Source organism: Myxocyprinus asiaticus, chromosome 2, assembly GCF_019703515.2.
Source record: "Myxocyprinus asiaticus isolate MX2 ecotype Aquarium Trade chromosome 2, UBuf_Myxa_2, whole genome shotgun sequence".
NCBI classification, from domain to species: Eukaryota; Metazoa; Chordata; class Actinopteri; order Cypriniformes; family Catostomidae; genus Myxocyprinus; species Myxocyprinus asiaticus.
Window position 1 is genome coordinate 52880407 of NC_059345.1, and position 27388 is coordinate 52907794.

A 27388-nucleotide genomic window follows, 5' to 3' on the forward strand; every position below is an offset into this window, starting at 1 on the left:
TGATAGTTGCATTTATTTAATTATTTGTATATTTCTTTATGCATGCATATGCAGATTTATTTATTTGTGTATTTATTTATTATTTTTGCAGGTTTGGTACTTCATACCTTTTTACCATACGGACAAAGACATGTATTAAATAAATGTGTAAATATATACATGTGTAAATAAATAAATGTATAAATTAATATAGAAATAATTACATGTGGAAATAATTGAATGTATAAATACATTAATAAGGAAATAAAAATATAAATACTAATTTATGTCAGATTTGAAAATGTATTCATTTTTATGTACACTTTAAAAAATTATTATTATTATTATTATTTACATTTATTTGATTTTGTTTTCTTTATTTTCTTTCTTTCTTTTTTTTTTCTTTTTTTTTTTTTTATTGGCCTACTTGGTCCTCTATAGAAAACACCAAACCTCAGAAAATGAAAACACAATGTTTGGATTTAGCATCATCATGTGGTCAAATGGCTGCATTGCGCAAACAGATAATTCACCACAGAGAACTGCCCAAGATAACCCCCATGACACCGGAAAACAACAGAAAACTATTGTAAGTCAGTTTTTGCAGATTTTAACATATCACACAGTCTTTGTCATGCATACACATAAAAACACATATACGAAGCTATCTTCTACAAAGGTTTTCATGGTTTCTAAATATGCATCTGAATCAGCCAGCAGTTTTGTTATTTGCTGTCATTGGTGTGGCACGAGTCATGACACATTCCATCCTGCAGAATCCATCACCGGAGGGCCATCAAGCTGCAACACGCAGTGTGTTGAGTGATGAGACAGAGATAAAGAAGAGAGATTCTGGCTTACTTACCAACATCTTTATACTTACTTCCATGTTATTTTATTTTTAATTTTGTCTATCTGACCATTTGGGCAGTGTAGGTGGTTCAGTTGCGGTTAGTTGCGGGCGAGACGTGTCAGTGCAGCGCTGATAGGCGTGGAGAACAGCGCAAGCGCGCCTAGACTCGAAAGCCGGAACGGCATTTTTATAGAAGATTCTAAATACAGTAAGCAGATGGTGACAACGTCTTGCCAGAGAGGTACAGTGACAGTGCGATATCAGAAAGCTAATCCGAACCAGGAAGGTGCCCACTGAGGTATGTTCAGAGAAAAGACGTGGTTTCCCCTCACAACAGAACTTTGCTGAGAGATTTTGCTTTCAGATTGACTATACCTACTTTCGTCCATGGGGTTACTACAAGGTTATGAAGCAGCTGTGTTACTATACATAATTTGTGAGAAATTGACTCCAAATGAGTTGATTTTGCTAATTCATTTACTTCGACCATCACAACACATTTACTACAGGCATTCTGCATTACATTTGTAGATAACAAGTGGCAGATATTTCCAGTTTTGGATTATCTTGGTTATTTTGGTACAGCTCAAGGCTACGCCTCTAAATGAGGTGTTTTATATGAGTATTGTTACTGCCAATAAAAAGAAATGTACAGCAGTATGTTGATTCTTATGTGACATGATGAAGATTTAATCAATTTATAATGGTATTTTAAAGCTGAATATATGCATATATGCATTGCAATCTGACAGAAATTAACATTTTGTAAGGAGTGTTTCCAATTGCCGGACTTTGCTCTTGAGTGGTGGATTTTATGAGAGAGAAATTTATGGTATGCATGACCAAGTTATGTGCAATGTTATGGAGTTATATGTGTGCCACAATTCTGCATGCACAAAATCATATTTTGAGCACGCAATATGATATTTATAGGTACAAAATTGTTCTGCGTACGCAAGATGATATTTTGAGCGCACAAACATTTTCTGTGCATGCAAGATGATATTTTGAGCACACAAAAATTTTCTGCACACGCAAGATGATATTTTACACATGCGTGAACTCAGTTTTGTAAAGCAATGTATCTTCTAGCAAAGATGAATTCACTTTGAGTAAACAAAAATCAATTTTGCACTTGAGTAAAGTTTATTTGAATGTGAATTTGCACAGAATTCTGAAATTTACGGCACTCCAATGTTTTTTACGCGTGCAAGATCTCACTCGCTCTCTCCTACTACCCACTCTGTGTGCGCTCATAGCTCTTCTAGGGCTGGGCGAAATGCAAGAAATATGTTCACAATATTTTTATAAAAAAATAAATAAAATACTGTATATTAGGGCTGTACAATTATAGCAAAAATCATAATTGTCGATTATTGCCCTTGATATTGTAATCGCAATTATTAATGTAGATTAAAATATTAAAATACCGTGATGTCACATAGTAAGCAACCGTGTGGTTCTTCAGAGTAACAGATTCAATGGTGGATTTGAGCTGCGCTCCAGTTTCTTTTAAGCATCTTTTAAGCATTATATTGTATTGTATTTTATATTGTAATAATGTTTGTTAAGGTAAGGCAAATACAAATTATTTTAAATTGATATCTATGGTATAGAATGAATTAAATTATTGCTAAATTACTGCTTAAATTATTAGTCCACGTACAGTAAATAATATGACATATTCAATATTCAAACTTATTAACAGCCGATTTAAATCAACCAAGTTACTCTGTTCAATTAAATCTTCAATGGTGATCTTGTTCATGTAAGATCATCATTAGATCATTTTTCGCCTCAGTGGTTGCACTCTGGAAATGTTAAATCTACTAATACCAGCTGCGTGGCAAATGGGTCTTATTAGAGAAGACGCGATAACAATGACGGTGATTCCTGAAATATGCTATTTATGCCATATTCTTTATGTTGGCTACACCTCCAAAACAAACTTAGAACAGTTAAGCTGAATTACTTTATTGCTAATTTGCCTACTTATTAACATGACAAAACAAAACTGTTATAACATTTTTAATAAATTGTACACAGAAATCGAGCAATGTGACAAACTCCCATTACAATGACTGAAGCTGTCACTCACTACAGGTTCACACTGATTGAGACCAGCATTTCGACGCAAGCTCAGTGACGCTCCACACAATGTTCTGAACTCTCGCGAATGCTCTCATTGAAAACAAAGCTGTCTAATCAAAATAATAAACAGTAGCGGATTTAGGCATGGGCGACATGTGCAGTTGCCCAGGGCGGCATCTTGCGGGGGGCCGGCACGAGGCACCCACACAGACCCCCCCAGGTCAACAACTTTGGGGGGGGGTGTTGAAGCGGGTTTCTACCAAGGCACCATACAACCACCACTCCCCCCAACCCCCCTCAACAACTTTAAGGGGCGTGTTGAAGCGGGTTTCGCCCAGGATGCCATACAAGCTAGAACCGCCACTGATAATAAATCAGTTATTTACACCGTGTCTATGCCTTGATTAGAACGGGATCGTTTTAGTTTTGTCGTGTTGCTCATTTGCAGTGTATTTAACATCTACGTTCAAAGCAAGCGGTGCAATAATAATTCCAAAGTGCTTTTCGCTCTTGTTCTACAGCTTCTTTTCAAGTGTCAGGTGATGTTTCTTCAGTATTAATTTTCGTGTGCCATGCGAACAGAGCTAGAACATAAAGCAAGCATCTGGGCATTCAGACAGTTTAAAACTTGTGCATTAGGATCAGTAGAAACCATTGATGCAACAGGAGCAGACTTAAATTGAACGCTGTAATTGTCAGTTTTCACGATTACATAATCGTGATTCGATTTTCGATTAGTTGTGCAGCCCTACTGTATATCACAATATTTCATTACATCGTCAACCCCCCGGATGAGGGATGAATATTCTTGCTTTAGTGATTTTTCATTGAAAATTAAATTCATTTATTTAAAAAATGAAAAACTTAAACCAAAGACATTTCTAAATTCAAATTGCACTTCAAACGAAACGAAAAAGCAATAAAAATAACGAAGTGGTCAGTAATAAAAAAAACAAATATACATACACATATATATATATATATATATATATAATATAACCTTTCCATTTACCGTCACGCAACTATCTGTCTATGACAACAGGTGGAAAATTACTAATACAAATTAAGATATAAAAACAATTATAAATGTAAATATAATTATTGTAATGATGATAATCATCACTGAAATATTAATCATGGTTCGAGGTGAACATGTTTTTGTATTATTTTATGATTTAATCACAGAGGCTATACATAAAGTGACCCTGCAGAGTTGCACTCACAATGAACTGCTCTGTGGAAATAAAGCGAACTGAACTCAAAGTAACTACTGAGCTGAGATGGTCTGAGGTCATTTGCAGCATTCTCATAGATGCTGCTATTCTTGCAAAAAAAAATTCAGAAAACTGAAACAAAGAAAGAGTGAGAACCCTTTACATACGTGTGTTCCACGAGACTGCATGCCTCCGAACAAACTACATGTCACACATGCACATAGACGGCTTTTCTGTCATCTGTTCATAATAATAATAAAGTGTGTTTCTTCAAGCGTATGTCTGTGTGTCTAACAGCATTTCGTGTGTCATTCCGAATCTGAGACGTCTTACAGTTACCCACCATGCACATTATACTCGCTACCTGAAATTAAACATCTTCTGTCAGTGCGCGAGTTAGACCTTGCACACGCAAAACATTTATTAATCTTTGCAAGAAGATACATTGCTTTACAAAACTGAGTTCAAGCCTGTACAAAATAACTTTTTGTTCACTCAAAATATCAACTTGCACGCTCAAAATATCATCTTGCATGCACAGAAAATTTTGTTTGCTCAAAATATCATTTTGCATACTCCAAATACAATTTTACACTCTCAGAATTCTGGCACATAAATAACTCCATAAAATAGGGGACAGCAGAGTAAGGAGCACTTGAGCACATTCTTTGTGTACATTCTTCATACTATAATCACTTTGGTTAACAGTGGGTGTAAAGCATGGGACTACATGCTTGTGCTTGTTATCAAGCCTAGAAGAAAGCTTTGCAACATTCAGGGGGGTTTTACAATGAGAGAGTGACATAAGTACGCATGAGCCGGTTTACTGCTATATTGTTGCGGAAAAGTCCAGCAGACATCCTTCATGTTTTTTTGTGAAATTTTGCTTAAGTAATTTGAGTACATGTTACAAGTCATTCAGATGATGAGTAAATTATTAACCTGTTTGTACCAATAGGATGAAGATAAAATATTTAAATAAATAAAAAATAAAAAATAAATAAAATAAAAAATACAGCACAGTTACTTGTTTAAAACTTTCAAGGAACAGACCCTTTTCAATCAGGTTTCCAAACATAGTCCTTTCCCAAACTCAAGTTATTGTCCGGGCAGGCTGTGCAACAAGCAGAGCAGAGCACCACATAGTTTACAAATGGCTTACATATAGTTGTCTATCTTTACATTAAGATGCTGGATAAGAGAAAGTATTTTAACGTAAAAAAGATCTTTAACATATTGTAGCATATTGTAATCTTTATTCTGTTGCTAAACAAGAGTACATTATATACAATTCTTTGTAGAAATGAGGAAATTGTAGCATTGGGAGGATATGATATGCTGTGAAATTAAAGGAATATATCCTCACCTAGCACTTCATTAGGAACACCTGTACACCTACTTATTCAAGCAATTATCTAATCAGCCAATAATGTGTCAGCAGTGCAATGCATAAAATCATACAGATACGGGTCAGGAGCTTCAGTTAATGTTCACAGCAACCTTCAGACCGTGGCATGATTGCTGGTGCCAGTTGGGTTGGTTGGAGTATTTCTGTAACTGCTGATCTCCTGGGATTTTCACACACAACAGTCTCTAGAGTTTACTCAAAATGGTGCCAAAAACAAAAAAAACATCCGGTGAGTGGCAGTTCTGCGGACGGAAATGGCCAAACTGGTTTGAGCTGACAGAAAGGCTATGGTAACTCTGTACAAATGTAGTGAGCAGGATAGCATCTCAGAATGCACAAAATGTTGAACCTTGAGGCGGATGGGCAACAACAGCAGAAGACCCGTCTGGACCTTTATTAAAGGTGCGCTCAGTAACGTTTGTCTTTTTTTCATCTTGGACTTACACTGACACCTAGCGGCTTGGATGCAGCATCATTTAAAATCAACAGTTTTCAGTTTCAGATGCCATTGTAGAAATTTAGTATTCACAGTCAGCCATGATTACTTTATTTTAATCAGTGAGTGAAAGTGTCAAATAACAGGACGGTTACTGAGATTAAGCGAGTAGTTTTAAGATGGTCGTGTGAATCCAAAATGGCAACCCCCATGTGCGGACCCTCTCCATTTAGAATAAAACCGCTTTTATAAGATTACTGATGTGACTGGAGTCTTCATTTTAATGTGAGTGGTCATGACTAATGCATATATTGCAAAATTACAGTTCATGTCTTTAGGAGTTCAACTTTTTTAATGAGGAGAAAATGACTTGAGTGCACGTTTAAGACAGTAGTGTTCCTAATAAAGTGCTTGGTGAGTGTAAATCCCCATGCCTAAACCAGTAAAAGTCTGATGCATGTCAGTGCAGGTTTGGGGATTGTGAAAGCTTTAGTTAGTGCCAAAGCTGTGATGCTTTAGGCTAATAGCCAGTTACGTTAGATTTGAAAAATGTGATTGCTTAAGCTGTTCTGAACAAAAATAGCCTTTTGTGTATAGTGAACAATAATCTGAAGCCTGGGCTGCTAGTGTTACCTTTAATAAGTGTGTTTGAGTCAGATTAATGATCACATGATGTAAAATATATTTAGTAACCTAATCCAGTGGAATGCTATATTGCAGTCATTTAATCTCATTTAAAATTTAAAATTTTAAATCATTTAAAATTTAATCTCATTGCCTCTCTGATTACTTTTAGATTATCTATCTTTTCAAGGCCATTTATATTCAGTAAAGACAAGAGAAAAACAACTTCAACAAAAATACTTAATAAAGTAGTAATATAAGAATCATATATTCATTTTACGAAACAAGAAGAGGACGACACTGAACTCGTTACATTCACATAGCAAGTGGTTTGACCTGGGCCCATATTCACAGAGATTTTTATCTTACCACTACACTGTAAAAAATTTCTGTAATTTTAATGGTACCAGATTGTAAAAAAAAAACAAACGAAAAAAAAAACACTTTAATTGATTAACGAGTAATTTTTTTTATATATTTTAAAAGACAATAGAGTAGTTTTTACAATACAATGTTGTAAAAATTTAATTTTTTAGATGTAAAAAGTATGATTTTCCTGGATAATTAATGGTAAAATTTTACAATTTGTTTAACAAGAGAGTACATGTACTTTTTACAGTAAATTATTGTTAAAATTACAGTAAAAAACTATAATCGGGCGTTCCCACAATTCCCTGCATGACCCATCATATTTCATTATATTTTATGGGAATAGTTGTTTCTTCTTATTTTTAATATCAGTTACGTACATAGGGGTGTTTTGTTTTATATGTTATGTAGATTAGTCAATGTTTACTGCATTATTTTAATTTCACATGTGTTACCCTGACGGTGTGACTGAGTGACACTGAGCAATGTCTCTACATGTTTATTGGTCATTGCTCCTGGTTCACTATTGGTGAACTTCATGTCATCATGTACTCTTCTGTAATTACTACAGTGATTAACAATACATTATAAAGTGAAAAGCAGATTTGTACAGTTTCAGAATGTTAAAATTATGTTTATGATGTTTTTTTACTGTACATTTTATATATATATATTTTTATTTTTTATTTTTACAGTGCCAGCGTGGTCATGTAAATTACAAACAGTTTTAAAGTGAAAAATTTACAGGTAAAGTTGTTTATATTTTTACTGTATTTTTTACATAATTATTCTGGCAACCACAGCTGCCAGTTGTTTTTTTTTTTTTTTTTAAACAGGATTTTTGTTTTGTTTTACAGTATAGGAGTTCTCCAAAGAGTTCCTAGCTAGGAGTTTTTGCTGTGAGATCAGTCTACATAGTAAATTAGTTCATTTTTGTATTTTTTTTATTTTATGAAGCAAGGTTATATTCAGTTATTCCCTCATCCAACACCATTGCAGTACTTTATTTGTTTATTCATTGTAATTGCTTGAATATCAGGTCCAGCATGTCTACAAAGAGCATTGAAATATATTTTATCAGTATAGTGATGGTTTTGCTGAAACAGAAAGGCACACACAGTCGAATGAAACATCCCACGCTTTTGTGGTGAGGACTTTCTTTGCTTCTCTAAAACTTCACCACTGTTGCCCTCAACACTACTGTTGCATTTCCAAACTACCTCACCATGACATTTCAATTATTCTCTGTTCAGTTGTATTCCTTGAACAAAATGTAATTTTATTTATTTTCGAAGATGGAAAGGATAGTGTTTGAAAGGCTCAGTGTGATACTTAAAGCTGAAAGAAGAAGTAATCTGGAAAAAAGAAGAAGCAGAGGTCATCCAAGGGGGCCTACTGAAAGAGCTTTTGAACTATGGAACTAATATTCACAGGACTGATAAAATCTGATACTAAGTTTGTTTGAGCTTCTCTGCCATGGCTGAACAAAATTAATCATGGTTGTGAGAATGTTATTTGAAGTTTAGTAATAAAGGACTGCTACCTAGTTTTACAGCTTTAATTTCTGAAACCAGGCATTCATGACATAATGTATTTATGAACAGTCCTTTACTTAAGATAGAATAAAGATGACATCTTATGTGATATCTTTACTACAGGACTGTTTTATTATTTACCTTAGTGCCATGTGAGTAAATGACCAATCAATAGCACTATATACTAAAAAACAAAGTTAAAATCCACTGTAAATCTAAGGGTTAACCCGAGAGTGGTTTTTGGGTTTAGAAGGGACTGGCTAAATACCCAGAGGAATGATGTTTGGCCAAAGTGACCTATTTATTGAATTAGGTTCATTTGAGCATTTGAATCAGAAAACAAGTTGGAGAATAAAGAGAATTAGACAGTCTTTGAAGGTTTTGTAGGTTTGAGAGTTAAGTGTTGTTTTATTCTTTGCTGACGTGTTTCCATGCTTAATGTAAGTTAAAAGTAATTTTGTTTTTGCATTTACACTAAGTTTCAATTGGATAGTTGTGTGTTTGAGGTTGTAGAGAATGTCTCAACTCATCAAGTAAGTTAGAGTTGGTAAAATGTGTCAGTGAGTAAGCTGTGACACTACCTAATCTAGGATATGACCATATACACTCACAGAGCACTTTATTAGGAACACTATGGTCCTAAAAAGTGCCCAACATGGTCTTCTGCTGTTGTAGCCAATCCTCCTCAAGGTTCGACGTGTTGTGCTTTCTGAGATGCTATTCTGCTCTACAATTGTGCAGAGTGGTTATCTGAGTTACCGTAGCCTTTCTGTCAGCTTGAACCAGTCTGGCCATTCTCTGTTGACCGCTCTCATCATCAAGGCATTTCCGTCCACAGAACTGCCACTCACTGGATGTTTTTTGTTTTTGATACCGTTCTGAGTAATCTCTTGAGACTGTTGTGCATGAAAATCCCAGGAGATCAGCAGTTACAGAAATACTCAAACCAGCCCATCTGGCACCAACAATCACGCCACTGTCGAAAATCACTGAGATATTTTTTCTCCATTCTAATGGTTGATGTGAACATTAACTAAAACTCCTGACCTGTATCTGAATGATTTTATGCATTACATTGCTGCTTTACGACTGGCTGATTAGATAATTGCATGATGTCTAGGTGTTCCTAATAAAGTAATAAGTGAGTGTATTTAGAAAGGGCCCATCATATTGAGTTGTCTGTGATTGTCTGATTTTTACTTTTAAGTCATATTTCTATTACCCCTGCATGTTAGGGCTGCACGATTACGACAAAAATCATAATTGTCATTTAGTTCCCTTGATATTGTTATTGTGATTCATTTTAAATGTACATTTAAATAGGCTACTTATTTTGTGGGGGGCATCTTCATGCCATATTCTTTATTTTGGCTACACATCTAAAACAAGCTGGGAACTGTTTTTCAATTTGCATTTTGTGAAAATCAGAAATGTTCCAGATTTTACACAGAAAGCCAGCAACGGACATGTCTGTGATTGGTTACAATACTCGATTGATTACAAGAGAAAAACAGTACAAAATAGTAAAAATGTATACAATTAACCCTTGTGCGTCAATACAAAAAGTTACTCAGAGGTCCTTCAAGGACAAAAATGTCCATGTCAGAAAACTGCCATATTAATATTGTGTATTAATATTATTTTCCACTTTCACTGACTTGATGTTGGTGCAGCTATCATTATGAGGATTCTCCATAGACATAATGATTTTTATACTGTACGAACTATAGATTCTATCCCCTAACCCTACCTCTAAACCTACCCTCACAAAAAAACTTTCCTCATTTATACATTTTCAATAAAACTTCGTTTAGTGTGTTTTTTAAACGATTTAAATTATGGGGACACTAGAAATGTCCTCATAAACCACATGTATAGCATAATATCCTTATAATTACCAGTTTGTAACCTAAAAAAATGTCCTCGTAAACCACCCAAACACACACACACACACACACACACACACACACAAATTTCTCAATACACACATACAAAACACACTCTGACATCCATACCAACACACCCATACAATTTTAGCTGCATCATTTATTCAATTGGCCTGCAGTGCTCTATAATACAGCAAACAGAAAATAGGAAAAAAGCATGTATATGCTCCATAGGCTAAACATGAGAAAATTGGCGCCATCTGGTGGAAAATATAAAAAAAAAAATTTTTTTGAAGCCAGGGCTCCGGAAGGAAAGCATAATATCATAGAATTCGTGATTGTATACTTTAATGGCACTGGAATCAAATATTGCAGTTTAATGGGTTTCAGTGGGGACATTTTTGTCCTGAAGGTCCTGAGTGTAACTATTTTGTGTACACAGTGTATTATAGATATATTTTAGGAACTGAGGTTGAAATATCAAAATTCCCCCAAAAATACACACCTTTGGCTAAATTTATGCCGTTGGCATTAACACAAAATGTCCCGAAGGTCGCACAAGGGTTAAGAGAAATTTATTTCAGGATAAATTGGGATTGTTTTTTAAATCAGAAGCTTGAAATCTGGGTAATCTATATGCTGCTCTTTGTTGTGTTTCTCATATGCATCACATGCATGAATTTGATTATATAGTTTAAGAACCATTGCAGAAGTTTTTATCCCAAGATAATGCAGAAGCACTTATTAATGCCTTTGTTAGAAGTAGGACTGATTATTGCCATGCTTTTTTAGCCTCCTCAAAAAACCTGATTCATTCTCTGCAACTTCTTTAGAATGCAGAAGTACTTATTCTAACAAAAACAAAGAAGGTAGCACATTTCATCCCTGTTTTCCATCCCATTTTTCACTATCAAATATACAGTAGATAGCTTTTATTTGCTTTTTTTATTTGCTCTAAATAGCTGAGCACAAGTGCGTTTATATGTTGCTACATTTGACTTCAGATGTGCAAATACTGCCTTTCTGCAAATGCTACATGTAAACATGCTCAAAACAGTAGAGATGATTGTGGACTTTAAGAGGAATACACCAACACACCAACTTGTGGCAGGTTGAACTTCCTCAACTGGCGAAGGAAGTACAACCTGCCACAGGCGCTGCAAATCCAGTTCTACTCAGCAGTCACTGAGTCTGTATTCTGCACTTCAATAACTGTCTGGTTTGGTTCAGCTATGAAATCGGGACATCAGAAGACTAAAAAGGACAGTTTTGACTGCTGAGCAGATTATTGGTTCCCCCCTGCCCTTCCTTCAAGAACTGTACACTTCCAGAGTGAGGAAAAGGGCTGGAAAAATCTCTCTGGACCCCACTCACCCAGCCAACTACCTTTTTGAACTATTGCCATCTGGCCGTCGCTAGCACCACAACAGTATTTTCCCTCAGGCTATACATCTCATAAACAGTTAAAACTATACTATAATTGCTTATACTATAATGTGCAATACACAGCCTAGTCAGTTATATTATTTAATAATCCTTCTGCATTACATTCCTTTGCACTGTATATAACAGATTTGTATTTGTACATACTATATGTATATTTTTAGACAAGTGAGCCAATTTAAGCATTTTTGCCATTCGATGTTTGTAAAACATTGGATTAGCAATGGTAGGCATTAAAAATAACTCCAAACACCCAGACATGTACTTGATTGTTTGTGAATGTTATTATTCATAATAGTTATTTTTACCCAGGGTGTGTTCTCACATTTTTTCTACTGTCCTTGCCTCAGATTATCCTTACCATCCAATGCCAGCCTCTCCTGCAAACCCACAGAATTCATGACCACTGAAGACCCCTCTGCCTCGTCTTCTATGGAGCCCGACCAGGAGATTGATCAGTGGTTGACCAGTCTGAACTTGCCCCAGTATGCCTCCAGCTTCACCCGGGCTGGCTACCACTGCCTTAAGGACCTCAGATGCCTAAATGAGGAGAAGCTTCTTGAGGTGGACCGTATCCCCACTGGACACCGGCGGAGGATCCTAAGCAGCCTGGAGACCCTGATGGTGGAAGATGATGGAGGTAAGGTTCCAGTGAGGAGAAAACCAATCCCAAGACCTAGACAGTTATTTCCCAAGGATAGGCAGAGAGGAACATCTTGCCAGCATCCTCAGGGCAGTAACATCCAGATGGAAAGGCAGACTCTTTCTGCAAGGACTTGTAAGGGTTTGGAGACTGTTGCTGACCTAGAGCAGATGGCCATTGGCTCAGCTACGTACACTCTTCCTCATACACTTTCTAGTGATGCTTGTCAAGCTGCTTCCTCCAGCTCTAGCTCTGCCTCTGAGCACAGCAGCAACGAATCATTGGAGAACTTATCAGAAGAGCCCTCCTGCTTTAGAGCAGAAACTATTAAAGATGAAAATTATTATTTTCCTTCAGAAGGACCACCTGTAGGGTTTCAAGGAGAAATGATTGAAAATGAAATATATGAGGAATGCCCAATGGTTAAGGAACCTTCAAGCGCAAGGTCCACACGTTCCTTTAAGCTACGACACAGGCCTGTTCCAGAGATCCCTGAACATACCTTCATACCACCTTATGACTGGTGAGTAAATATGCAAATGACTTGTATTAGTTTTTTATTTGTTTGTCATATTTCAAATATGCATTTTAGAACCTGAAATATTTTCGAAAAACTGCTGTGCCTTAGCTGCTTTTCCACTATCTGACTTGTGCGAGCAAAGGCTATCAACTGGCCAGCCTGGGCCAATAGCTCCGCGAGATAAAAATCGATCTGCGTTCCCACCATCGAGCCAACAGCCCCGCAGCGGTGCCCTTAAACCCGTCCTTAATACGCTGCCATGGTGCCAATGTCATATACCCACCGCCCATTTCACAAGCAAGAGGGAAGCTCAAGGTGAGGTTATATTATCTTGTTATCTAGAATATCGTGTTTATATCGTATGTAAACATTAGCTAGCTAGCAAGATAAGTTAGCGTTGACAGCTCATGACTGTAACTGCTATGGTGTTCCGAGTGGTCTCTCCACTAACAGCGGGACGATGTCCCGGCACACCGTCCATGGTCTCGAACCATGAAAAGTTCTTCCTTTGGGCACAGCTTTGTCCATTGTGCATTTTAATTTTTCCCGAAACTTGTACCATTATGCGCTGGATTCACAACTTGGCAAGTTCTGCGATCTTGGTGCTGACCCTCTGACATGACACAGTGAAACTCTGCCTTTGACATTAACCCTGCCTCAATTCCCACTTGGCCTTGTTTGGCCCAAGGGTAATTGGTGAGCCAAAGGCCATTGGTGGTTGTCCCAGAGGAAGCTCCGAGAAGTCACAATGAAGCCCCGGAAGTGACATTGGGAACGTAACTGGCTTGGCGTGCACTAGCACACCCTCATTTGTCCCGATGGTGGAAATGTGGCTCTTGTTGTCTTAGACCAGTGGTACTCAGAGACACTGGCACATTTCATTTGTTTGCAAGAGCCACATTTGAAAAATGAACATTGGGTGCTTGGTTTCATGTGGGTGTTTTAACTTTAAATTTGATCCATTAATTAGTGAGTTTACATCACCACAAAGAAGACATACATACTTTCCCACACCATTTAATACCACTCCACACTCCAAACGTTCATATGCATTTTAAATGCAAAAAATGTAACCAGTCTGATTTTTTGCAAAGTCAGACTAACAGGCCTAGATAATATGATTGTAGCTTGGCTTCATCCAGCATGTATAAACGTTAATTGGACCACAACTGGCCTAAGCGTTGTGCACATGCATGCTCCGAAAGAGTGCATATTACATTTCCTCATCTGACATCCTTCCTTCGGTAACACATTGAGTCATGTATACTTGTACAGACAAGACGAATACTGTTAAAGTACTCAGATAAAGTACTAAGTGGTACATTTGCATTGATGCAAGAGTTGACCAAACTACAGAGAATTTAGAAATAATGGCCTGCTATTGAGAAATGATATGAAATTCATATTCTGAACACGCTGTACAGCCAAATATCACAGCACATCAGCTTAACTCGACTACTGCATTCTCTTCAAACTCGCCACTAGCTTCATTAGCTAACTAGATAACTTTAACTAGTAAAAAAAAAAAAAAATATGTATATATATTTATATACACACACATTGGGATATACATTTTATCAGTCCATGCGTTCCCTGGAAATTAAACCATGACACTGTTTTCCAAAGTGATTTACAGTGTTTTCAAGCTATAACCTACATTAAATCAGTATGTGTTTCCCAATCAAACCTGTGACCATGATGTTGTTAGCACCATGCTCTGCCAGTTAAGCTACAAGAACACAGTAGTAATTTATTAGTACTTCTTTCCAAGCAAATCAGGGCTCCAGCCTAAAAAATGACTATGGAGCCATTGGCTTCTAAAATGAAACATTTAGGAGCCAAATGGCTGTTTTTGGATACCAAATTACAGAATTACTAGATTTAGATCAGTGGTAGTTCTGGCTTACTTGGTGCATTAGACGAGATATGGCGGTTAGTGTATTGGTATAATATAACATGCAGTATATAACAATATAACAAATATGTATAATAAATGTTAACATATAGAAATTTAAAACATTTACAACATGTCTTTGTAAAGTGTTACCATAATGCCTGGACACATACACACCTGGATGTATGTTCAGTGGCTAATAACAGACATATTGTAGTTGTATAGTGTGAAATGTAGTCGCATATGTGTGCGATTTACTCGTGATCTAGAGGGCTGGCCATTATGAAATAAAAGATTGCATGAAACTGCAAACTGGCATCTCTCGCTCACTCGACCACTCGCTCTCTCTCTCTCCCACCTCGTCAGTTCTCCCTGCGGTGGATTATGGGCAATATAGCATCAGCGAGTGCAGAGCCCCTTAAAGCGAGTGTACATGGACTGTACACTTGAAATCAGAGTGCATTGTGGGTAAGAATGAGGGAACATATGTAGGGATCAAGTTGTTCACCCAAGATATTGCACTATATAATGAATAGGGGGCGATATCAGACACATAGGACTTTGATATGAATGCATACAGTGACGACTAGATTTTATATTATTGTCGCAAAACATTTGCGACTATTTTAGTCGCAGCCTGGAGCCCTGTGAATAGTGACTCTGGTCTGTCAAGCTTTAAGGCTATGTCCACATTAATCCAGATACATTTAAAAACAATGCTTTCGTTTTCATAAGCTCTCCATCCACACTGCCATTTTCAAGCATTTTCCACAACTTGCTCATCCACACAAAAACATACGAAAATGCTCAAATCCCCTTACTGCGCAAGTGAAAATTCACTGTTCCATGTGCGAGCTGAAATGCAATTGTCCTCGTGTTTCGTTGCTGGACAGCAATTCCGAGTAAACTTCACTTCGTATTTGAATAAATGCATTGTGAAAGTTGTACAAAGTAACATTTATCTTTAACAACACTATCAATGTGAATAACAGGCAGAATAACGCCGCTACATTGTGGGCCACCATCTTGGTTGTTTGGGTTTAATGGATCTCATGACTGCATCACATGACAACAAATACCTCATCGTTTTCAGATATCTCCATCTTCCCCTTCCACACTACAACGCAAAGATGGTGTTTTCAAATTTATCCACTTGGGAGTGCATTTTGGCAAAGCTCAAATTTTGCTGTCATAAATGCCATCTCAGTGTGGATGGAAGGCCAAAACATAGAGAAAACAATGTGTTTTCAAACGAAAAAACATATTAGTTTGGACAATGGCTAAGAAGGACAAAAAACCACATTGCTTTAATTATGATAATTCATGATATCAAATATTTAGAGGCATTTATTCAGAAATCCAAATGATTTTGCACATTTATTCTCACAAATGTGTGTGCAGGAGCGTGGCAGTGAACAGCACGGACCGTCTCATAAGGTCTGAGGGACCCACTTGCCCCACAACCATTCAGAAAGGTACACTGTGCTTTATTTTATTTCAGTTTTAGTTGTTTATATTTTAAACACTGTGATTTCTGATAGAGTCATGCAATTTTTTTTTTCTCTATTAAAACAAATGGGATTTCAAATGCACAATGGGACAGAGACAAAGCCAATACTGCACTCTCTCCTCTTCCTATACTTAATAGGCTCTTTTCTCTTCACGTAAGCTTGTTGAGAGGCTTAGTTTGCCTAACTTTAAAAACTCTTTGAAACTGCTTTTGGCTTTGAAATGTTCTGTTGTGTCCCTATTTCGAGCATGTTGCAGTGTGTGTAATTGCTGCGGGAAAGGAGCTTTTAGTGTCCTAGAGGAATTGTTTGGAAATTGTTTGTGCGAGACAGTGTGTGTGTGTGTAGGCGGGAATTGGGAGTTACACTGAAGTCTGAAAACAGGCTTAGGTGTAAAAGTGGTTTAATAATGCCTATATCTACTAGATCTACAACCTAATTCTGTGCTTGCTCCCTGAAGACTAAAATGTAATGGAAAGGCAGATGAAGTTTTAGAGAAAGTTTAAAGTACTCAACAAAAAAGTGTGTAGACTGAAAACGGGGAACTTGAGAATTAGTTTGTAAAAGAAGAAAACTTGATGATCAGAGAATATACTGAGGAAAAATCAATGTCTAATCATCTTAGACAATTAGATATTGTTTTGACACCCTCAAGTTAAGGATGGCAGCATAGAGGAGGAAAAAAAAAATTGATATGTCCCCCATTCATTTAAAAATGCTCATTGATATCAGTCAGAATGTTAGCCTCAGTCACCATTCACTTTCATTATAAGGAAAAAAGATGCAGTGAAAGTGAATGGTGACAGAGACTAACATCTAATTTTGTGTTCCATATAAAAAAGTAAGTCATACAGATTTGGAAGAATACGAGTATCATCTGTAGTTAGAAGGTCAACTCTTGGTCACGATAAATGATGACACTGATCTGAAATGGCACCTTGGCTACTGGGTTAAGATGTGATACAATGCAGTACAGTTCTATCCTAGAGAACATACTGCTGTCTAGATCAAACACCCTACAGGACGGTCTTATCTTACAGGGGGCCCTGTCTATTAGCTATATATCTATGTGTGTGTCCGTCCGGAGGGAACAGTCTGAAATTCATGCTGCCCCTGACTGTCTTCGCAGAGATATGGTGGTCATTTGTCACCTTGACAACCAGTCACCCAAGCTGCTCCCTCTTTTGTACATTTTCCAAGCCGGCTGCACTAAAGGACAATGTGTGGGATCTCATTTTATGCTTGTTCTTCTCTCGCTTGCTCTTTTTCCATCTCTTGCTTTCATTGTCTTACTCTCTCTCTGTCTACTCCTTTGCCTTCCTCTCAGGCTCTAAACACAATAAAACAACCTGTTTTACTGTAACAATTAATTTCAATTTTGTTAATTACAGTGTCACTTCTAAAGAACTTGCCCTCCATTGACCCCTATGGAGAGCTTTTCCTGTACAATACAGCAGAAAACAAACTGGTGAGTGTATGCACCAACCTGTTGTTAACCATTTCTGTTTCAGTGGCATACCCAAAATTAAAGGCTTATAACTTGACAAAAAACAAAAAAAACAAAAACAAAAACAAACAAGGACGGTCAAGTGTTTGGTATAATTTTAAAGAAAACTTTTCAATTTTTTAAAAGATATAGATTATTATAAATTCTGAGAAGCCTAAGAAACTGCTGAAAAATCACAAAAAAACTTGAGCCAAAAATGTATATTTTATTTTTCTGAATAACAATGCAGACATGATTTTAGTAATGAGATTTCACAGAATGAGTTTCATTCTGTGTCATTTGAGTCATCATTGAGTCTATGTCATACACTTGGCACCATCTAGATGCTGTGTGCACATTGTGCTTCGCGTGGATTATCTAATGATATGTGCATCTTATTAATTTGTGTGGGGTTAAATGGTTAAAAGCCATTCTGTGCTGATGTATTGCAATTTGCATGTTCTAAAATGAATGACATATTGCTCTTGTCCATTTAAAAAGAAACCTGATCAAAAAGCCTCTATCTATACTCAGATGTACAGCATCTTCCTATTCTTAACACCGCTTCCCTTATCAGTTACAGTTTCAGTAAGGCTTGTATAATAAAGATAAATGGGTTCATTTGAGTTTAATATAAATGTGTCTGAATGTGTGTTGTACAATTTTAATTTGATTGTTTGTATTTGTTTTTGAGGATTTGGGCAAAGATTTAATGTCCACTCAAGGAATAAAAGAGAACCTGGAACAACAGAAGATGAGGTAAATTCAAACACATAATTTCCCTTCTGAAAAGTGTTGTCACTGATTACATATGACTAAACTATTCTTTTCAAAAATATACTTTTTATGGTAGTGTATGCTTATACAGTAACAAAGTTTGCCATAGTATAACTACTGGTAAAATCAGACATTACATTTGGCATTATCAGGACTATCAAATATTAGGACCCTTAGCATTATTATATATTTTATTCAGCATACAGTTTAATATAGTACAATCATCAGATTCACGCTCGCCCTGAAAAGTCACATCCGTGTGCTCGTATTACATGATGAAGAGAAACCATCTAAAACACTTTAAAAAACGTCACACTTTGGTCTCAGTGTGGACGTCAGTGTGACATCCATGAAAGCTGCACAGTTGATTACATTGGAACTGAAATCGCGGTATAATGTTGCACGAGTTTAATCAAAATGATGGCGCTCCCTTTCTCGATTGCGATCAGTTTGATTGCCGTTGATGTGAGTGCTTGCTTGCTCGGTGAAGTTTAACGGAGACTCGCTTGTTGTAAAGACAAACAGTTTTGTGAAATACGTGCCTGATATTTTATATTTCGAATTTATAACAGGATAAAATAGCAGTAAAATTTAAGTTATATGCTGGAGAGAAACAAGTAAGCGCATCAAACAGCACAAGCCCTCTTTTAACACACTTGATGCAGCAACCACTCCACATTAAACTGTTTGATTATTATGATCTTCTTTAAAGTGTTTATAAAGTGCTCTCGTGCACTGGACAATTGGGATGTGTTTTTTTCCGCTTCAGCTTCTCTCCGTCGTTTTTCATTATTGATAATTATCGATTTTATTGATTAGCTGTTGCAGCCCTAAATACAATTTTAAATGTTACACCTGTGGGGTGTCATTTATGTAATAAATCTCGAAATATTACTAAAACTAAAAGATCCCACAAAAAAACACTGATCTTGTCCCTTGCGGCTTTCCATAGTTCGACGCACATTGTGTACAATAGACAGTTTAATAGCCTGTAATTGATTTGCGTGAGTCACATGTTAAAACTATTTGTTACTACATTTGCCAAAGTTTCATGGCATCGTTTCTTCATGGCATCGTTTCTTAATAAAAGAGTTTAGAGAGCACATATGTATATTTGTTTTCTCTTTCTCTTTGTTTTCAGGGTACTTAGTGCATGTTTCAACAAATTTTCGACAGGCATTTTGACCGTTAACACACAGCTGCAACCGCGAGTCACGAGCGCTCCTTTTACATGCACGCACATATACATGAGTGCTTGAAGGCAGCTGCTATAACAAGTAGGGGTGGGTAAAAATAAATCACCAACATCATTTGAACTATATCGATTTTTAAATCCCTAGATCAGTCTTTTAATCTATGTGCAACCCTCCAATACAATGAGAGGAAATCACTCACATTTGCAATCAAATTTCATGCTATGCGACTAAACTTTTGCTATATATTTGGAAACTGGTTGGTAAATGTTTAGATTTCACTCACCAGTTATTGTGTAGCATAGTGGTGATGTATTGAGCAGCGAGATCCTTTCACTGCATGTTGAGAGTAAAAGTTGTTCTGTGTAATGTGTGTCCAAAGACGAGATCCATACGACCCATTTGTCATTGAATAATGTCTCTTTTAATACCCTTTCTGTTCTCTGCAGTCAGTTGTTGATCAAAAACCATACAATTTTTTTTTTTTTTTCTAATCATGCATGGCACAGATGAGATAAGCACTTCGAGTCCTGTTTTGTTAACGTGCTTATTTACAGATGCTCTTTACAGAAATGCCGGTTTTGTTAAAGAACAGTACCAGTTTTAGAATGTGTTCAAACAATCCATGTAAATACTTGTAAATAGTATTTAAATACTTGTAAATAGAAATTATTCAAACAATAAACATGTAACAGATTTTTTTATATGAAATATAATATCTTATTTTTTGATTGAATACATGGATTTGTTCATTTTTTTAAAGTCAAAATGTGACCAAAATGATGAAAAACGAATAAAATACAATTAGTAAAATTAATATTTTCGCAATGTACTTAGTTAGAAGGTCCCCTGTGTAATTAACAGCATTAGCTGGGAGAGAATTTATTTCATATGTAGGCAAAAAGGACATTATAACTGAAATATACCCATATGAATCGATATCGAATCAAAATCGGGGCTTGAGAATCGGAATTGAATTGGGAAATCTGTATCAATATCCAGCCTAATAACAAGACAGTGTTTGGGTGCTGAATTGTGTCTGTATTTGGTATTATACTGTAGATGCCCCAGTATTATTAACTTGTATATATAAAACACCGATCAGCCACAACATCAGTTTGAGTATTTCTGTAACTGCTGATCACCTGGGATTTTCACACACAACAGTAGAATTTATTCAGAAAGGTGCCAAAAACAAAAAACATCCAGTGAGGGGCAGTTCCGTGGATGGAAATGGCTTGTTGATGAGAGAAGTCAACAGAGAAATGGCCAGACTGGTTCGAACTGACAAAGTCTAAGGTAACTCAGATGACTGCTCTGTACAATTGTGGTGAGAAGAATATCATCTCAGAATGCTATTCTGAAATGCGGGTTGGCGCTGTTTTGGCGGCACGAGGGGGACCTACACAATATTAGGCAGGTGGTTTTAATGTTGTGGCTGATTGGTGTATATGTACATTTTGTTATGTTACAGTCTTATGCTAAAATGCTTTAAATTATTATTTTTTTCCACATCAATCTACACTCATACCCCATAATGACAAAGCAAAAAACTGATTTTTTTTATATCTTTGCAAATTTTGTAAAAAGAAAAAAACTGAAATATCACATTGACATAAGTATTTAGACCCTTTGCTATGACACTTGAAATTTAGCTCAGGTGCATCCCATTCCTCTGGATCATCTTTGAGATGTTTCTACACTTGTTTCTGGAGTCCACTGGTGGCAAATTTAATTGATTGGACATGATTTGGAAAGGCACACACCTGTCTATATAAAGTCTCACAGCTGAAAATGCATATCAGAGTAAAAACCAAGCCATGAGGTCAAAGGAACTGCCTGCAGAGCTCAGAGACAGGATTGTGTTGAGGCACAGATCTGGGGAAGGCTAAAAAATTTTTTTTGGCTGCATTGAAGGTTCCCAAGAGCACAGTGGCCTCCATAATTCTTAAATGGAAGAAGTTTGGAACAACCAAGACTCGTCTTAGAGCTGGCCACTTGTCATCTATCTATCTGTCTGTCTGTCTGCATATATATATATATATATATATATACAGTTGTGCTCAAAAGTTTGCATACCCTGGCAGAAATTGTGAGATTTTGGCATTGATTTAGAAAATATGACTGATCATGCAAAAAAACTGTCTTTTATTTAAGGATAGTGATCATATGAAGCCATTTATTATCACATAGTTGTTTGGCTCCTTTTTAAATCATAATGGTAAAAGAAATCACCCAAATGGCCCTGATCAAAAGTTGACATACCCTTGAATGTTTGGCCTTGTTACAGACACACAAGAAGAAGTTACAGACAACCACCTTTTTCCAGAGCAGCCTGTATTTCTCCTGAGGTTACCTGTGGGTTTTTTTTGTTTTTTGTATCCCAAACAATTCTTCTGGCAGTTGTGGCTGAAAACTTTCTTGGTCTACCTGACCTTGGCTTGGTATCAAGAGATCCCCGAATTTTCCACTTCTTAATAAGTGATTGAACAGTACTGACTGGCATTTTCAAGGCTTTGGATATCTTTTTATATCCTTTTCCATCTTTATAAAGTTCCATTACCTTGTTATGCAGGTCTTTTGACGATTCTTTTCTGCTACCCATGGCTCAGTATCTAGCCTGCTCAGTGCATCCACGTGAGAGCTAACAAACTCATTGACTATTTATACACAGACACTAATTGCAATTTAAAAAGCCACAGATGTGGGAAATTAACCTTTAATTGCCATTTAAACCTGTGTGTGTCACCTTGTGTGTCTGTAACAAGGCCAAACATTCAAGGGTATGTAAACTTTTGATCAGGGCCATTTGGGTGATTTCTGTTATTATTATGATTTAAAAAGTAGCCAAACAACTATGTGATAATAAATCGCTTCATATGATCACAATCCTTAAATAAAAGACAGTATATATATATATATATATATATATATATATATATATATATATATATATATATATATATACACACACACACACACACACACACTGGTGGCCACAAGTTTGGAATAATGTACAGATTTTGCTCTTATGGAAAGAAATTGGTACTTTTATTCACCAAAGTAGCATTCAACTGATCACAATGTATAGTCAGGACATTAATAATGTGAAAATTACTATTACAATTTGAGAAAAAAATTAAACTACTTCAAAACGTTCTCATCAAAAAATCCTCCACATGCAGCAGTGACAGCTTTGCAGATCCTTGGCATTCTAGCTGTCAGCTTGTCCAGATACTCAGGTGACATTTCACCCCACACTTCCTGTAGCACTTGCCATAGATGTGGCTGTCTTGTCGGGCACTTCTCACGCACCTCACAGTCTAGCTGATCCCAAAAAAGCTCAATGGGGTTAAGATCCATAACACTCTTTTCCAATTATCTGTGGTGAACATCAGTTAAGATGGCATTCCGGGGACCAGTTTATGGCAGGGCCCCTCTCTAACTGCCCGTGTGGAAGAAGATGTGCCACACTGTGATTGGATCCTTGGTTAATGAACATAAACAAATGTTCAGCAACATCAGATAAGATGCTAAGACAACTGCCAGACACCTCTTACAAGGCAGGAAGGGGGACCCTCTGCACCCACCAACACCAAGGAGAGGACTTTAACCACCAAACTCATTCCTAAGGTTTAGGCAAGAACTGCCATAAAAATTCCTTCAGGACTTCCCGGATGCAGCAGCAGTGGAGGGCCACAGAGATCTATTCATACCTATGTTTGGAGGCCTTAAATTAATAAAAACTGCAACACATCCACTCCATCTTCATGCAAAGCACAGTTTATGCTAATGTATATTGACTGTTAACACAACAGTTCACAGAACAGACCTATTAACAGATAAACGAATGCATGGACAATGACTTAACTGTTTCTTATCGTGTTTGGTCTCTATCTGTTCCATACGATGCCTTTAATAATTTGAAAGAGGTTTGGTAAAGAAATAATGCATGGGTAAAATGCTAAAGACACTGTTTTAACACTGTACTTTATGCTATGCAAATGAGTTCCACACTAGGCTGGGCAACACCGTGGCTACTTCAGACACCAGTGGCCAATCACACTCCAGGATCGGAAAGGCGCCAGATTTCAATCTCCTCCTCATCAGAAAGGGATAAATATGTCCCCCGGGTAGACACACCCTTGTTCTGCATTTCCAACTCGACGGGGAAGGAGACACTAACAGACACACCACGTCCTGAGTTTCTGACCTGATGAGGAAAGAGACTACAAGATAGTTGAGGTTAAACTTTTGTGAGCAAAACCTTTTATATGGCTTTTGGCTGCACTCTAGCTGAAAAAGGGCCCCAGCATTGAGGGACCTTATTTGACCCTTACGGCTCCTCCATCAGCGCAGCCCAGTCCACAAAGGACCTCTGCATCGGCAGACATTGCCTGTCCCATATGGCTCCTCTGTGACACAGCCAGCCTGCAAAGGACCCTGTGAAGATTCAACTGACCCAGCTGCCCAGTCCACTCTTTAAGGACCCTCTTGGCGCAACCAAAGTTCGGCATCCTCCAGCCCAGCGTGGCAACGACTATTGGATCGCAACTCTGCGCCCTTCCCACTGCATGCTACCTGCATCACCAGTGGAAGACGTCTCTACTGCTGGACTGATCACCCGACTGTGCGGAATGTAAATATAAACTTACCAAACCTCTTTCTAGACACCTTGGCATTAGTTTATATCTGCAGCATATGTTTTTCTAACTTGCTTAGATAACAGTTACCTGGGGTCAGCTTGTTGCAAATAATAGGTATATTATTTGTTTAATGATAAATAAGCATTATTTATCACCATTTTGCCAGAGCCATTAGGTGGTTCCCCATAAGGAGCATTCCCATACAATTCTCTCCCATTGCTACATTCAGTTCAACAGCATTGCATTTATCCATTCTGTATTCAAATCATTTATTTGTTTTATTGTTTAATTCAGTACTTTCCTTTTTGGTTATTAGTTTATTATCCTTTAGCAGTGCATATTCATTATTAGCATTATTAATCGTTGTGGTACTTACTCTTGCATATCTATTGTTAATACATTTCATTAATTTAATTACAACTGTGTCTTCATTGTGTTGATGATCAACGACTCTACTAGTTGTCCAGACTCTCACAAATCCTTCAGATAAATCAGCTGACCAGCTCCCTCTAGTTTACTTTAATTCTAAATTATCCAACAGCTCTTTTGGGAGTGTTCTTAAATTGTTAAGATAGTATTCTTAACTGGTGCCCCATATTGCAAAGGGGGAGGGGTCATCTGATACACTCATAACCACACCTTAAGTGACACGTGATCAAAAATTACTACGTCATCAGTGAATTGAGTAGAAATCACTACAACATATCTGTTGTCCAATGTCTTTGTTCCTTTGCCCACTCTAACTTTTTTATTTTTTTTATTTTTTTTTTAAAGTGGCTTTTTCTTTGCAATTCTTCCCATAAGGCCTGCACCCCTGAGTCTTCTCATTACTGTTTACTGGTGTTGAGCGGGTAGAATTCATTGAAGCTGTCAGCTGAGGACGTGAGGCATCTATTTCTCAAACTAGAGACTCTGATGTACTTATCCTCTTGTTTAGTTGTACATCTGGACCTTCCACATCTCTTTCTGTCCTTGTTAGAGCCAGTTGTCCTTTGTCTTTGAAGACTGTAATGTACACCTTTGTATTAAATTTTAAATATTTTGGCAATTTCAAGCATTGATTAGCCTTCATTCCTCAAAACAATGATTGACTGAAGAGTTTCTATAGAAAGCTGTTTCTTTTTTGCCATTTTTGACGTAATATTGACCTGAAGACATGCCAGTAAATTAGCAATTTAGCATGATTACTTAAGCATAAGGTGTTGGAGTGATGGCTGCTGGAAATGGGGCCTGTCTAGATTTGATCAAAAATGAGTTTTTTCAAATAGTGATGGTGCTGTTTTTTACATGTCATGACTATACTTTGTGATCAGTTGAATGCCACAAAATCTGTACATTATTCCAAACTTTTGGCCGCCAGTGTATATATATATATATATATATATATATATATATATATATATATATATATATATATATATATATATAGGGGTGTAACAGTACACAGAAGTCACGGTTCGGTACGTACCTTGGTTTTAGGGTCACGGTTCGATACGAGTTCGGAACAACAGGAAAAAGCAACAAATCCCAAATGCTAGGTTTCTTTTCATTTATTTGGAACAGACAGTAGTGCAAATTACAGTTTGTTCCACCTAGCAGCATTTAGTCCCCCCTGAGGTAGTTGGTAAAGTACAGCCTCCTTTAGTGTATTAAGCACTAAGCAGTACATAGAATGCACTCTTGCATAGGTCACATTTTTTGTAGGGCTGATAAAAAACAAAAGGTATTTGGTCACAATCAGCTACAAAACTGAAAAGCATCTCTTTTGTTATAAAAGTACAAAATAAATAGAATAATGAAAAATAAAACTTGTGCATTAGGAGGAGGAGTGTTACAGTTTGTTCCACTTAAACTATATGTTGTTTGTGTATATGCCAAATGCCTGGGTAATGATTTTGGCCCTGTCTGCTCTCATATCTAGAGGCTGGTTAAAAGCTGCAGGGATACATTTTTGCACTCCTGTCCTCTTTTTCTGCCTAGTTCTGGTGATTGGCACATCTGGATGATGTTGTCTGATATGTGTTAGCATGTTGGACGCATTTCCACTCACATACCGTACAGCTGCCTTACAACGCCGACACACCGTCCTCGTCCTATCTACCACTCGCTCTCCACTGCTGCCGTAGTTCACTGGGAACGCGAAACTTTCCCACACTACTGATTTAAAACAAGCATGCGGGTCTTCGAGCTCTTGCGTGTCATCTGAACTCACCATTCTTGTAGGTGGAGCGTAGATGGTCTCTTCTTCTTCTGCTCTTTTTCCTGTTGTGGTGGTTAGCAAACAGCGTTGCATTACTGCGTGCGCCCCCTTCTGGATTGGAGTGTGGATAGCCTGTGACTGACTCGGGACGAATACATGTACCGTTACACCCCTAACATATATATATATATATATATATCGTTGTATGTCTTAGCTGACAAAAACTATCATTGTGGGCAATTTAAAAAAGCGCACACATAAAATGTGACGTCATCCATAACAACAAGGTCAACACCGCCTTACTCTTATCTTAAAATTTCCTTACTAAATCTTGATCTTAGCAGTTTTGTGAATAGGTTTTCTGAATGCACTGTATAGTATCAGTAGCTCTTGTTCTTCACTACAAGATGATAAAAACGTTCAGGGCTTTACTGAAAACATTCAGGGCTTAATGGGATAGTTCACCCAAAAATTAAAATTCTCTCATCATTTACTCATCCTCATACCATCCCAGATGTGTATAACTTTATTTCTTCTGCAGAACACAAATTAAGATTTGTATAAAAATATCTCAGCTCTGTTGTCCATACTATGCAAGTGAATGGGTGCCAAAATTGATACGCTCCAGAAAGCACATAAAGGGAGCATAAAAGTAATCCATATGACTCCAGTGGTTAAATCCA

At 37.0% G+C, this 27388-nt stretch overlaps 1 protein-coding gene across 2 annotated transcripts in view; it reads left to right on the forward strand.

Moving 5' to 3' along the window:
- Nucleotides 1–467: 467 nt before the first annotated feature.
- LOC127452073 (arf-GAP with Rho-GAP domain, ANK repeat and PH domain-containing protein 2-like) overlaps nucleotides 468–27388 on the forward strand; it is a 154445-nt gene continuing 127524 nt past the window's right edge. Inside the window, exons 1-5 of one of the 2 annotated variants that reach the window (XM_051717252.1) lie at nucleotides 468–568; nucleotides 12189–13004; nucleotides 16297–16370; nucleotides 17795–17871; nucleotides 18584–18648. In XM_051717252.1, coding sequence (XP_051573212.1) covers nucleotides 483–568; nucleotides 12189–13004; nucleotides 16297–16370; nucleotides 17795–17871; nucleotides 18584–18648 — 1118 coding nt within the window. In that variant the 5' untranslated portion in view covers nucleotides 468–482. Of the gene's footprint in view, nucleotides 1131–12188; nucleotides 13005–16296; nucleotides 16371–17794; nucleotides 17872–18583; nucleotides 18649–27388 lie in introns of both variants that reach the window. The other variant, XM_051717257.1, reaches the window with a different exon arrangement.